Source organism: Thermobia domestica, chromosome 10 (assembly GCF_964235325.1).
Source record: "Thermobia domestica chromosome 10, izTheDome1.hap1.1, whole genome shotgun sequence".
NCBI classification, from domain to species: domain Eukaryota; kingdom Metazoa; phylum Arthropoda; class Insecta; order Zygentoma; family Lepismatidae; genus Thermobia; species Thermobia domestica.
The window spans coordinates 123,183,299-123,195,964 of record NC_137463.1 but is presented as its reverse complement, the minus strand read 5'-3'; the positions used below and the strand labels follow the sequence as shown (position 1 = coordinate 123,195,964).

Here is a 12,666-nt window from a genome sequence, read left to right as displayed (position 1 = left end):
CACTCTATATGACATAAAATTACCAGACGGCATACAGTAGTATCTCCCCCACATCTATCGTCGCCTTCGATGCCAGTTCTATGACTAATAGTGAACCACTGAAAACGATTACTGGGAATCAAAGATAACAGTTCCGCCTAACCAGAGTTACACCAAAGTGATTTGTGGAAGAATCCAAATACTACCCAAAGTACCATACGTGCTGAATTATGTGTTTGTCCGTTACTAAAGACGTTATAGGTAATACCCCAATACGTTTTCATTGCGCCCACATGGTAAAGTTCCAGATTACTGGTCACCCATGTAGATTAGTAGCTGGGTTGGTTTCTTTCTGTACTTAAGTTTATATTTAATTTACATAGTATTGCCGAGCGAGTGCTAGCGAGTGAAGGTGGGTTAAAGTCCCGCAGGCCACGTTGTTTTCTGTTTTTATTAATGCTCAATGGGACGGGAGACCAGTAATCTAGAACCTTGCCCTTACACATCTGTGTTCTAACACGCCACTAACGTAAGTTTCACAATTATGTGGATCCCTTAACCCCCGGACATATCTATAGTTGCACATTATGAGTTAGCATATTGACTTCAGATTCTTCACTTCACTTCACTTCGTATACCGTGGTTACTAGCTACCTCATGGATGAATCCTTGCATAACAGATTCGGCTTTCACCAATGTATTTGTACGTAGACACGTAACTTAGTTAAGAGTACAAAATACTTAGATTATTTACACACTAGTTTATTAAAATATTATTAGAAATCTGGTCAGTAATTTTACAAATCTGTGAATCCGTATAGCAAATCTGCACCGGAAATAATGAAAGAATCCTATCTTCCCTTACACGTATAGCAACCACCGGTGACACATCTGCTCCTAGAGACGCACCTCCGTGCATGTCTTGCAGTTTCGTCCAGCCCTGAATCGAACCCATAGCACCGCTAGGCTGGTTTGTGTTGATTCCACTTCTAGATAAAACTTCAAACCAGTGCTACTTTCTACACGGAGTGACACCAATTACCGTTACTAACGTCAAGTTGATACTTTTTGGGGTGAATTTTACAGTAGACGCTCCAGCTGCGCATCGATAGGTAGGACCGCTTTAAAAAGTACAGTACAGTAGGGTAGGATAGAGTAGAGCAAGATAGGGATAAGTAGGGTAGGGGTACGAACGGATTTGCTTAAGGTTAGGGAAGTTTTGATGCATTTTCATACAAATAATAGAATGTAATTTCTCGTCGGAGTGAGTATACCAGCTGGAACGAGTATTGTAAAGTTAACAACTTCTTTGTTACATGATTTTATAGACGCAGAGAAAATCTACTTCCAGTTATTTACACTTGATTTCATTTAACCTACCTCGCCAAATTGGAATGCAGAGATGAGTAATCCTGTACATGCTAAACATAAGATCAATACAGAATATTTACGTGAAAGTATATCATATGCTTGTTTCTGAATAACTTTCCATGCTGGTTTTTTCATCGAGATCATAACTTGATTTCAAATTACACGAAATTTGCGAACTAGACTCATGCTATCGTCTATACTATGAACATTGCAGCACATCTGGTAATATGATACTATCCTGACTAGCAATAGTTTTATCCTAAACTGTTGGGTCCATTTGTTTAAAAAATTCGTAAGCAATAATTATTTACACTTGCACTTCGTAAACATATATGCGCTCAGCAGCCATGATGCTCCACTTCCACTTTCCACGCCGAAACATGCAGCGCCCCAAAATCAGGTGAACAATAGGACGAGAAACATTCAACAATGGCCCTTGCACTTAAAGCGAAAAGAATGGGATCACCTTGAAAGTGGCCCTAATGTTTAAATCTAGATTCAAAACACACGTAAATCACTCCATCTTGGTTTGTTTCTGATTGTTTTGAAATCAATTACTTTGTTTCGTAAAAATAAAGGGCCTTATGCAGAGTCGTTTTGACGTATGATTAGAGTCGTACTAAAGGTCTGACTACTGGAGGAAACATGTTAGTCGAACTCTTTAGTGTAACTCTAATCACGCGCCAGAATGATTCTGCATAAAGGCCAAAATATTTGGCGAGCACACTTGGAGAAAATGAAACTGGCACCCGAAGTTGAAATGGATGTTCGAGAAAGCTTTCCGTTCGTTATTCATTTTTTTTTATTTTTTAAAAGAAAATTTGTTTCGAAGAACGTGAGGAAATATCTTGGAAAACAAATTTGGCGTACAATTTCATATTGATAAACCTAAAGTTCAAATAGACATATTTAATACATTTAAGCCGACACAAAGTTTGCTCTTCGTTATTTATTAAATGGTTGGAGGTTTTAATAAGTCCATGGTTCGAAAACAAATAAATATTAAGAAGATAAAGGTAGAGTCAACTTTAGAGTTTTCTCCCAATTGAAAAAAGGAATTAGGGGGCGGGTGGCTGCGGTAGAACGTTCTCCTCTAGTGCATGGGGTCCTTGGTTCGATCCCAGCACGCGCCAAATTAGCTTTGTGGTGAACAAATACAGTGTACACTGGTTTTCTCAGGGTTCTCCCGTTTCCTCCCCTTTCTTCATTCCACCTTTTCATTCATTTCTCATCATCACCGTCTTTTTTAGCCTAGCCGGCATAACCATGGGACGTAGAACTTAAAGACCTCATTTATTGTATTGTATTGTATTGTATTTATTTCGTCCTTTTTTCATACATTTAGCACTGTATTGCAATGCATATGAAGTGGACACGTCATTTATATAAACACAAAAGTAAAAAGAACAATAATAATGAAAATTACACACACTAGGTTAATAATTAAACATTACACCTTACATCTTATCCACTACATTTCGCATGATATTATTAAGAACAAAGTAAGAGTAATTATTACTTGCAGTGTACGTAGAAATCCTTGAACATATATCAAATGCTAAAAACAAGCAACGACAGTAGTTATTGTAGATAATGTAGGTTTTTTTTTTTTTTTTTTTTTGTTAGGAATTCATGTATTCCTCTATCGAGTAAAAGCAGTGTTTTAGTAAATATTTCTGTAGTTCTTTTTTAAATTTAGCAACAGATTTTTGAGTCTTTATATCTTTGGGAAGTTTATTGTATAGCATGATACCCGCGTATTTACACCCTTTTTCATATAATACGATTCTGTGTTCTACAATGGAAAAGTTTTGTTTGTTTCTTGTATCATGATCATGTTTTTCTTCTACCCGCGTAAGAACACCTTCTAAATGTCTCTTTACAAATATCAGTAGATTTAAAATGCACAAACAAGGTACTGGGAGTATACGAAATTTTTTAAATATTGGTTTGCAGTGGTCTTTTGGTTTAGCAGCCGCCATCATTCTTATTATTCGTTTCTGTATTGTAAAAATTACCTTGGCTTTGTGTGTATTTCCCCAAAATATAATACCATATGTTAAATTTGACTGGAATAATCCAAAGTAAATCGTTTTTAAAGTAGACTCTTTTAAAACATTTTTGAGTACTTTAATTGCGAAATAAATTTGATTTAATTTTTTACCAAGTTTAGTTATTTGTACATCCCAGGAGAGTTTTTATCTATCCAGATTCCTAAGAACTTAGTGGAGTTCACATAGTCTATTCCGTTATTTTCAATTGAAATATTAACAGGCTGCGTATGTTTGTTGCGGATATGATGAAATTTCATTTTTATTTTCAAAAAGGGAATTCAGAAGTAATTATAGTTTTCCGCTATTTATTGTTGATTTTGAGCTGAAAATAATTTATTTCGAAAAAATATAAAACAAATTTCAGGATAAATTTCACTTTACAGAGGTTAATCTGGTGGTACCAGATCCGGGCTATAGGTGAACTTATTAAATCTTCCAGCCAAGTTCTGGTTATGTGGTCTGGCGTTGTTAGCTAGACCGTTTACGACACCCTTTCTGTTGATAATTTCTTACCGTTTATTTTTAATTGCTAGGGCACCAGCGCGAATTGACTACAATATACGTCCGAATCTATCTTTTTGCCGGCGGCAGCAATTCATGATGCATGAATCCCTTCCAATCCCATCAAATGCACAGCATAGTCTTCCTTTGTATCATTGTGGACTTTAGCATAGACTGTGGAGCTTCTTCTCGCTTCGACATTTCTTTTTTTCGCAAGTTGTTTCTTAGGTTATCAAGAAGAGTTTGTTAAGTTTCAATAGAGATTCTCACAGAAATCAGATCTAGAAGGGTCTATCCGGTTTCAATGATGTGAACAGACTTTGGTGGATATGGCTGAATTCAGCTTAAATATAAAAAAGAGTATGTAGATTCTATATTGCAAAAGCATTAACCTTTTTTGTCAGCACTGGAAAAGTGCTCATTAAAACTTTCAACTATTAACATTGGATCACGTTCAAACGTTACTAAACCATTTTTAGTGTTTAGTTAATTTATTTCTACATATTTTTTTGTCATTTTATCTATAATGTCTGTTATTACCTTCCATAATTTACTATCATTGTTATTATATAATATAATTGGTTTTCTATACTAGTCATTTTCAACTTCTTTTATTAATTGTGTAAGTTTATTTCTATAGGCTACCTTCTGCAATATTCGTTAAATTCTAAATCATTTTGGTTTTTATTACTTAACGACTTAATCTATCTCTTTCTCTTATAGAGTTGACTAATCCTTTTGTTATGGATGGTTTTATTTTGAGATATTTACTACTTACTTTCTTATTTTTATTGTTAATACGTGAATTACTTATAAAAATTTTTTCATCGTTTGGATGAAATTCCAAGTGGCACTATTAACACAACTACTCTCTACTACCTGATTTCAAAGTATATCTATAATTGTTGTTTCATATCACATCTTTTCCCTCTTTTGCATTGTAATGGGAACATTTATACTGGTGAGAAAGTTGTGACATTCAGTGGGTTTGGTGCTTTAAAAAATATGATCTATACAAGTCTTACTCTGTCTTACTCTCACTCTGTCTTACAAGTCAACTTCCACAGACTGTTTACAATTTTTATAGACATCCTTAGGAAAGATGAGTCAGGAACAATTACGGCAGAAGACAACAAAGTTAAGCAAGTCAGCTTAAGTTTGACAACCCAAATGTCTTTACTGTGTTTCAGGTTACATAATTGTCAGGCACTTTTCCTGGTTAGATATAAGGACAAAAACAGCGCATGTACAAAAACCGCGCAAGGACAAAAATAGCGCATGCAAATACAGGGTGGACAAAAATCATAGATGAACATTTTGCACTAGGCTCGCTTGCGCTCGAGCACATTTCTTTCAACTGGGCTCGCGATCACTTATCTCAATTGGACTCGCACCAACCTGTGAGTGATGCACCAACCGGTGCTAATTGGTCACTACAATCAATAATTATATCTACATCGCCATCGGTGGAAGATACAAAGCAAAGGCGCGAAACAAGGCATGCATGCGCAGAAAACATTATTACTGCAAAAACTGCACAAAAACCTGTTCTAGAAATCCACTAACAGCAGCATTTCGATCATCCTTCACTTTGTATTTACAACTACCTTAATGTGGTTTTCACAATGTTTGAACGTATATGACATATACAAAACAACTCTTGTGACAGAAATACATTGCCGTAAACACTACTGTAAGTGCACAGGATTATCAAATGGTATATGCTTTCCTATAGTAGACTAGTTGAGGCCTTGTAGCGAACACCGTGTGCGGAACTGTTATAAAGAACACTGCCAGCAGACGCATCCCCGCGCGGGTCTACCTGTTCCGTTTTTACCCTGACTGAGTTAAATAGCATTATTGCTCAAGTTGCCACCTAGCAGAAGTTGGTATATGTTTTGCACAGTCGATTTTGTAACACGTCCGAATGTGTATTTATACCCGTAAGGGACGTCGTCGTAAAGTCAATCTGCTCCAATGAATGCAACCCCTATCCTAAAAAGGGGCAGCATGGCTCAGTGGTAGACAAACACCGTGTGCGTGGGTTTTGTGCGAGTTTTACCGTTTCCTAGCACTTTCTTCATTCCACCAATTCGTTCATTTCTCATCATCAGCGTCGTCTTTATCGTGGGACGTAAAACTTATTTCATTTTCCTATCCTAAGAAACAACTTATAAAATTTCGTAATAAAGTGATTGGATAAAATAGGATAGCACATTAAATTTCCCACTGTTTTTGCTTGTATGCATATCCTCCATCGTTGATGCACCTCCCCTCTATAGACAAACCCCTACGTAACATGCGCGCTCCCTCTCTGCTTTGACTCTTACATACACTTCTTGCTATTAGTGGCCACCTACCACACGTCAGTTAGCGGTTTTGGAACCTATAGTAGTTTATCTGGTATGTCTCGTATGTATTTGTATTTATGACGATGAAGCCCTCGTAAAGTAAATCTACACCTAGGAATGCAACAACATAAGAAATAATTTTTAAAAATATTACGTGTACATTTCGTCAACAAAGATCTAAATACCGTACGGGTTTACTTCTGGAACATCGATCGAAATAATTGTGAAAAATACAATTCTTTCACTAATTTCCCTTCTTATTGTACCATAAAAGATTTGCGCCGGGATAACATGAAAATATTTCACTTGTAATCAGGAATGGCAAAAACCATGGTTTTTATTGAAAAAATAAAAAAAAACTCGTTTTTTGTTTACACTCGGTTCTTTTTTGGTTTAAATCATTTTCTTTTTCTTTCTTTCTTTCTTTCTTTCTTTTTTTTTTTTTTTTTTTTTTTTTTTTTTTTTTTTTTTTTGGGGTTTGAATGATTTGCTCTATATATTTATATCACAAATGGACAGAAATAAGTTTGTTTCGCCTTGGTGTTACTATGCAATAACTGGGTTATGCAGGAAAGGGTCACATAAGCTTGAAGCGGAATCCAAACCGCTTCTCGGCTCATCCGAGAGAAATTGTCCTCCATTTGAACGCGAAAGTAGGTCTAATTGGCCACAAATGCGATACGTCTGCAGACTCACTCACGATGGACTCCTGATAAAAAAAAAAAACGCTGTACTGATCTTTACGCTGTACATACTTGTTAATATAATTGTCAAGAATCTTATCAGAAGGACAAAGAGATAAACAGTTGCACAAGTGAAATCATTATACAGAACTACATATGGACAATTTCACTACGACTTTTATTAGCCGAAGTTAAAGAAATACAACTTAATTTGCATATCAGTAAGAAAAGTGAATAAAAATACGAACTATTTGAGTCCACTATGGCCTGACTTATTTATACATAAATAGATACCAAAGATACTTCTGATTTCAAGAAATGACTCTCGTGGGGTTTGTATGCTCCCCCTCCTTCCCACAAAAGTACGGCATTTCGATGTATTTTAACAATAGTAAACATTATTAAAACGAAACAATTTTAGAATTTTTCTTTGGTTGCAATTGCATAACAATAATAAGAAACTATTAAAAAATCACAAAAGAAACATTCATAAACTTATATAAAAAAAAAAAAGTTGCTTTGTATTGTATTGTATTGTATTTATTTCGTCCTTTTTCATACATTTAGCACTGTATTACAATGCATATGAAGTGGACACGTCATTTATATATGAATACAAAAGTAAAAGAAACAATAATAGTGAAAATTACACACACTAGGTTAATAATTAAGCCTTACTTCTTATATCTTATTACACTGTACATTTTACATGACATCATTGTTAAAAATAAACTTAGAGTAAGCAATTATTACTTGCAGTGTATCTAGAAATCCTCAAACAAATATCCTCAAATGCTAAAAGCAAGTAATGACACTGATTTACTGTACACGATGTAACATTTATATTCACTTAGCAGTTCATGTATTCCTCTACCGAGTAAAATCAACGTTTTAAAAATATTTCTGGAGTTCTTTTTTAAATTTAGCAACAGAGTCCTGAGCTTTTATTTCTTTCGGAAGTTTATTGTAAAGCATGATGCCAGCGTATTTACACCCTTTTTCATATAATACTGTTCTGTGTTCTACAATAGAAAAGTTTTGTTCGTTTCTTGTATCATAATCATGCTGCTGTTCTAATCGCGTAAGGACACCTTGTAGGTGTCTCTTTACAAATATCAATAGATTTAAAATATACAAACGGGGTACTGGAAGTATACAAAGTTTTTTAAAATATTGGTTTGCAGTGATCTTTTGGTTTAGCAGTTGCCATCATTCTTATTATTCGTTTCTGTATCGTAAAAATTACTTTGGCCTTGTGTGTATTTCCCTAAAATATAATACCATATGTTAAATTCGATTGGAATAATCCAAAGTAAATTGTTTTTAAAGTAGACTCTCTTAAAACATTTTTAAGTACTGTAATTGCGAAATACATTTGGTTTATTTTTTTTTACTAAGCTTAGTTATGTGCACATCCCAGGAGAGATTTTTGTCTATCCAAATTCCTAAGAACTTGGTTGAGTTTACATATTCTATTTCGTTATTTTGAGTTACAATGTTCCTAGGCTATGCATGTTTGTTGCGCATGTGATGAAAGTTGATTGCTTGTGTCTTTTCAATATTTAATTTAAGCTTATTTTCTTTAACCCAGTAAGATAGTTTACAAAGGATTTCGTTTGCACTACCTTCAACAACCTCATTTGTTTTACCTTTTACTAAAATATTAGCGTCATCTGCATTAAGGGATGCTTCTGCTGGAGCAATATTACTTGGTAGGTTGTTAATATATATCAAAAATAATAGCGCTCCTAATACGGATCCTTGTGGCACTCCACATGATATTTCTTGTTTCTCTGATATGTAGCATGTAGCTTGGTTTGTATCCCTGTTATTGTATGTAATTTCCACTACTTGCTACCGATTTTTCAGATACGATTGAAACCATTTGGATGTAATTCCTCTTATTCCGTAATCTTGTAGCTTTGAGAGAAGATTGCTATATGACACTAAGTCAAATGCTTTCGAAAGATCCAGGAAAACGCCTATACATTTCTCCTTGCTATCTAAACTTTTATGTACACTTTCCACGAAGTTATATATTGCGGTTTCGTTGATTTCCCTTAAAGGGAGCCATGTTGCTCGTGTGTTATTAGGTCATGTTTAAGTAAAAAGAATGCCAGCCGGACACTTACTGTGGTTTCTAAGATTTTTTAGAAAATTGAGAGAAGCGAAATAGGCCTATAATTTCCAAGCGCTGATTTGTCGCCTTTTTTATATATTGGTTTTACTTTTGCAATTTTTAATATACTAGGGAATTCTCCACTTGAGAACGACATATTTATGAGGAAACACAGGGGGTCAGCAATATATTTAATGCTTTTCTTTACAATACTTGGCAGTATGCCATCTACGTCAGCTGCCCATTTACTTTTCATTTTCTTTACCACTTTTATTATTTCTGCATTAGTAGCTGGATGTAGGAACGTTGTATTGTTGCAAATTTTTGAGAATATTTTCGAAGTGGACAATGTTGGATCATTGCTGTACGTTTGTGATAAGTTGGTGTAATAGTTATTAAATAGGTCAACAATTATACGAGGATCTTTTATTATGTTGCCATTTTTAATTATCTCTAAATTACTGTCATCATTACCAGTGTTTACACTTAACTCGCGCTGCACTAGTTTCCACAACGCCTTCGACTTATTCTCTGATTTTTTAATGATTGTGTCATTGTGTAATATATATATATATATATATATATATATATATATATATATATATATATTTTTTTTTTTTTTTTTTTGCTGCTTTCAGAACCCGTTTGTATATGTTCTTGTATCTTTTGTAATTTTCTGTGTACATGGTGATAGATTTGCTTGTGTTTTAGCCTTGTTAAGAAGTCTCATTTTTTTTACTTACTATTCTGATCCATTGTGTTACCCAGGGTTTTGATTGTTTTCTTGAAGTTACACATTTTTCAACAGGGAATGCTAGATCGAAATATAATCCTGTGGCATCAATGAAATAATTGAAAACTTTATTAACCTGATTATGTATATAAAGCTCGTTCCAATTTTCTTCCCTGAGAAGGTGATTAAAATATTGTGTATTTTCATCATTAAATTTTCTTTTGTACGTCACATTACTTGCTTTTGCATTACAAAAACTTTTATTAGGCGTTACATGTATGTCGAGTACTTGGGCAAGGTGGTCTGAAAAACCGCTGTTGAAGACGTCTACTGTGTTGTAGTTATGATGTTTACTCACTATGAACTGGTCAATTGCATTTTTGAAGTATTTTGTAACACGTGTGGGAACTTTAACAATTGCATCCATATTAAATGAATCTAGAAAAAGTTCTACCTCGTGTTTTATAGACTGTAACAAGTCTATGTTGATATTACCAACAATTACGACGGTCTTCTTGATTTTCATAAAATAATTTAGTATCGTATCCATCCTATTTATAAAAATTTCTATATCACTGTCAGGAGTTCTTTATACACATACAATTACAAGGTTATAATCTGCTATTTCTAATGCACAACTTTCAAAGTGTTTTTCTACGTTTAAATATTTAAACCTAATGCATTCTTTCGTTTTTAGACCCCTCTTTGCATCAGGGACGTACGCAGGAATTTATTTCAGGAGGGGTCTAAAGCGTTTCGGGGGGTCCAAATACAATTCGAGGCTAAATTATATGAAAATTTCTTAAATTGCCCCTAAAAGTAGACTACATTTACAAAAAAGACGGGATTTCGGGGGGTCTGGAACCCCAGGACCCACCCCTGTGTACGCCCCTGCTTTGCATATATACAAGCTCCCTCTCTGTCTCTATTACTTCTGTAGTATCCTGCTCTTAGCTGAAATTCTGGAATGCTTAGGTAATCTAAGCAGCCTGATTGTAACCAGCGCTCAGTTATACAGATTAAATTTACTCCCAACAATTTGTCCAAATGTGATTCTTCCAACATGCTCTTTCTATATAATGAAAACCCTTGTACATTTTGATGGAAAATAACTATATTATTTCTATTATGTTTGAAACTTAAGTTGTCAGACTGTATACTTTGATAACATGTTTGCACTTTAACGGCATTACCCTCAATATACCTTAGTTTTAATTTATTGCCAATTAGGCGTTTATCAAAACTCCAATTATCTTTACGGGTGTCTTTATGTTGGGTTGATGGTCCTACCATAAAAAATAATTCGGATGGTGTGTTGGAGGCTTTCTTTCTCTTTTTGATTTCCTATGTACATTGTCCTGATGTGGCGTAATTTCTTGAGAAGATACAATGCCATTTGAAACATTCATATTTTCAATATTCGATTCTACCCTGATACCTTCTTCATTAGATAGTATGACATAAATTGTTGACATGGAATTTTACTACTGTTGCAATTTATGTCAAAGTTTTCGCGTGCTGCACCATTTGTATCAATAATTATGGGTGTTTCATTTACACTAATTTTTACTGTAAGCTCTCGCATCATTTCGCTAAGTTTCTCGCATTTTTTTTTTTTTTTTACCTGTATTGCTTAAGTGCATACCATGTCTTGTGAAATATCTACGAGGAAAATCTTAAACATCTAGGTGGTGCACATTACTATAACGTTTGCTTAATGTATTAAGTTTCCTATTGAAGTTTTTACCGCTTGGTTTACACAAGAAGCGCTAATAAGATCATAGCGATGTGGAGCACCTACAACTATCACATTTGTATGAGTTAGGTTTGGTAATAAAGAGCACAGATTGCTTATACCCGCATCAGCTTCATTTCTAGCAATATCGTTGGTCCCTCCGATAGTAACAAGTACATCGTTCTTGGTTAGATTATTACTATTTGAAGCCACTGGCTCAACTACATGGTTTCAGTATTACTTTCTTGAAATGAAATGAAATCTTTAAGTTTAACGTCCCACAGTTATGCCGGTTAGGCTAAAGGAGACGGTGATAATGAGAAATGAGTGAAAATGGTGGAATGAAGAAAGTGGGAGAACCCCAAGAAAACCCACGAGCACGGTGTTTGTCCACCACAAAGTCCACACGTATTACTTTCTTGTTTCCCGTTTTTTCAAATCAGTTTTTTTTAATTCTTGCTCAAATATTAAAGATTTTCTTGTGGATTTGTGTCTCAGTCGTTGGTGTGTTAGGTATTTCGTTGCATTTCACTGTAATTGCTTTCAAAGCTTCGGCCATAGTTCGTTTACTTTCTGATAGCTGTGACTTTGAAAGTACCACTGGAAACTCCTTTATAACATCCACAATTATGCACTTTCATTGAAACTGTCGTTGCTACTTGTCCCTTCCATGGCATTTAGGATATGGCGCCATAGGTTAATCACAATGAAATGATCATCCGACAGATGAGAGAAATAAGTAATCACTTCTTTTATTGATACGACTCACTGCTACGCGCAGAGGAAACGCGAGTGAACGTTCATAAATCTGGAGCAGTCTAGACCTGAGTAGTGACTTGTTTTATTGATACGAAATTGAGGGAGGAGATTACTCCAGCTGTAGTTACTCCGATTCCCGAGTAGGACTTCTTAGGAGTAGTTACTCATTTTTATTGATATCACCCATTCACTCAGAGTGACGGATTGAAAACACCTGATAGCTTCTGTTTCACCTTTTTCTCCCGTTCCCCTGCATTTGTATTTGTGCTTTATACCACCCCTCCTCTCCCTCTTATATTCATAAGAAACTGTAATACAATTTTAAGGATTGGTGTCTTTAAATGTTTACTATTAAGATAGGTATTTGTTATGAACCTTGAA

General features: G+C 34.8%; 1 protein-coding gene across 3 annotated transcripts in view; it reads right to left on the bottom strand.

The window, feature by feature from the left end:
- Nucleotides 1-1,968, bottom strand: part of LOC145662696 (N-acetylglucosamine-1-phosphotransferase subunits alpha/beta-like) — a 108,644-nt gene extending 106,676 nt beyond the window's left edge. The window contains exon 1 of one of the 3 annotated variants that reach the window (XM_081728540.1): nt 1,360-1,968. In XM_081728540.1, the coding sequence (XP_081584666.1) occupies nt 1,360-1,494 (135 nt within the window). In that variant the 5' untranslated portion in view covers nt 1,495-1,968. The remainder of the gene's footprint in view (nt 1-1,359) is intronic. The other 2 variants (XM_081728538.1, XM_081728539.1) reach the window with 2 other exon arrangements.
- Between the last annotated feature and the right edge of the window lie 10,698 nt (nt 1,969-12,666).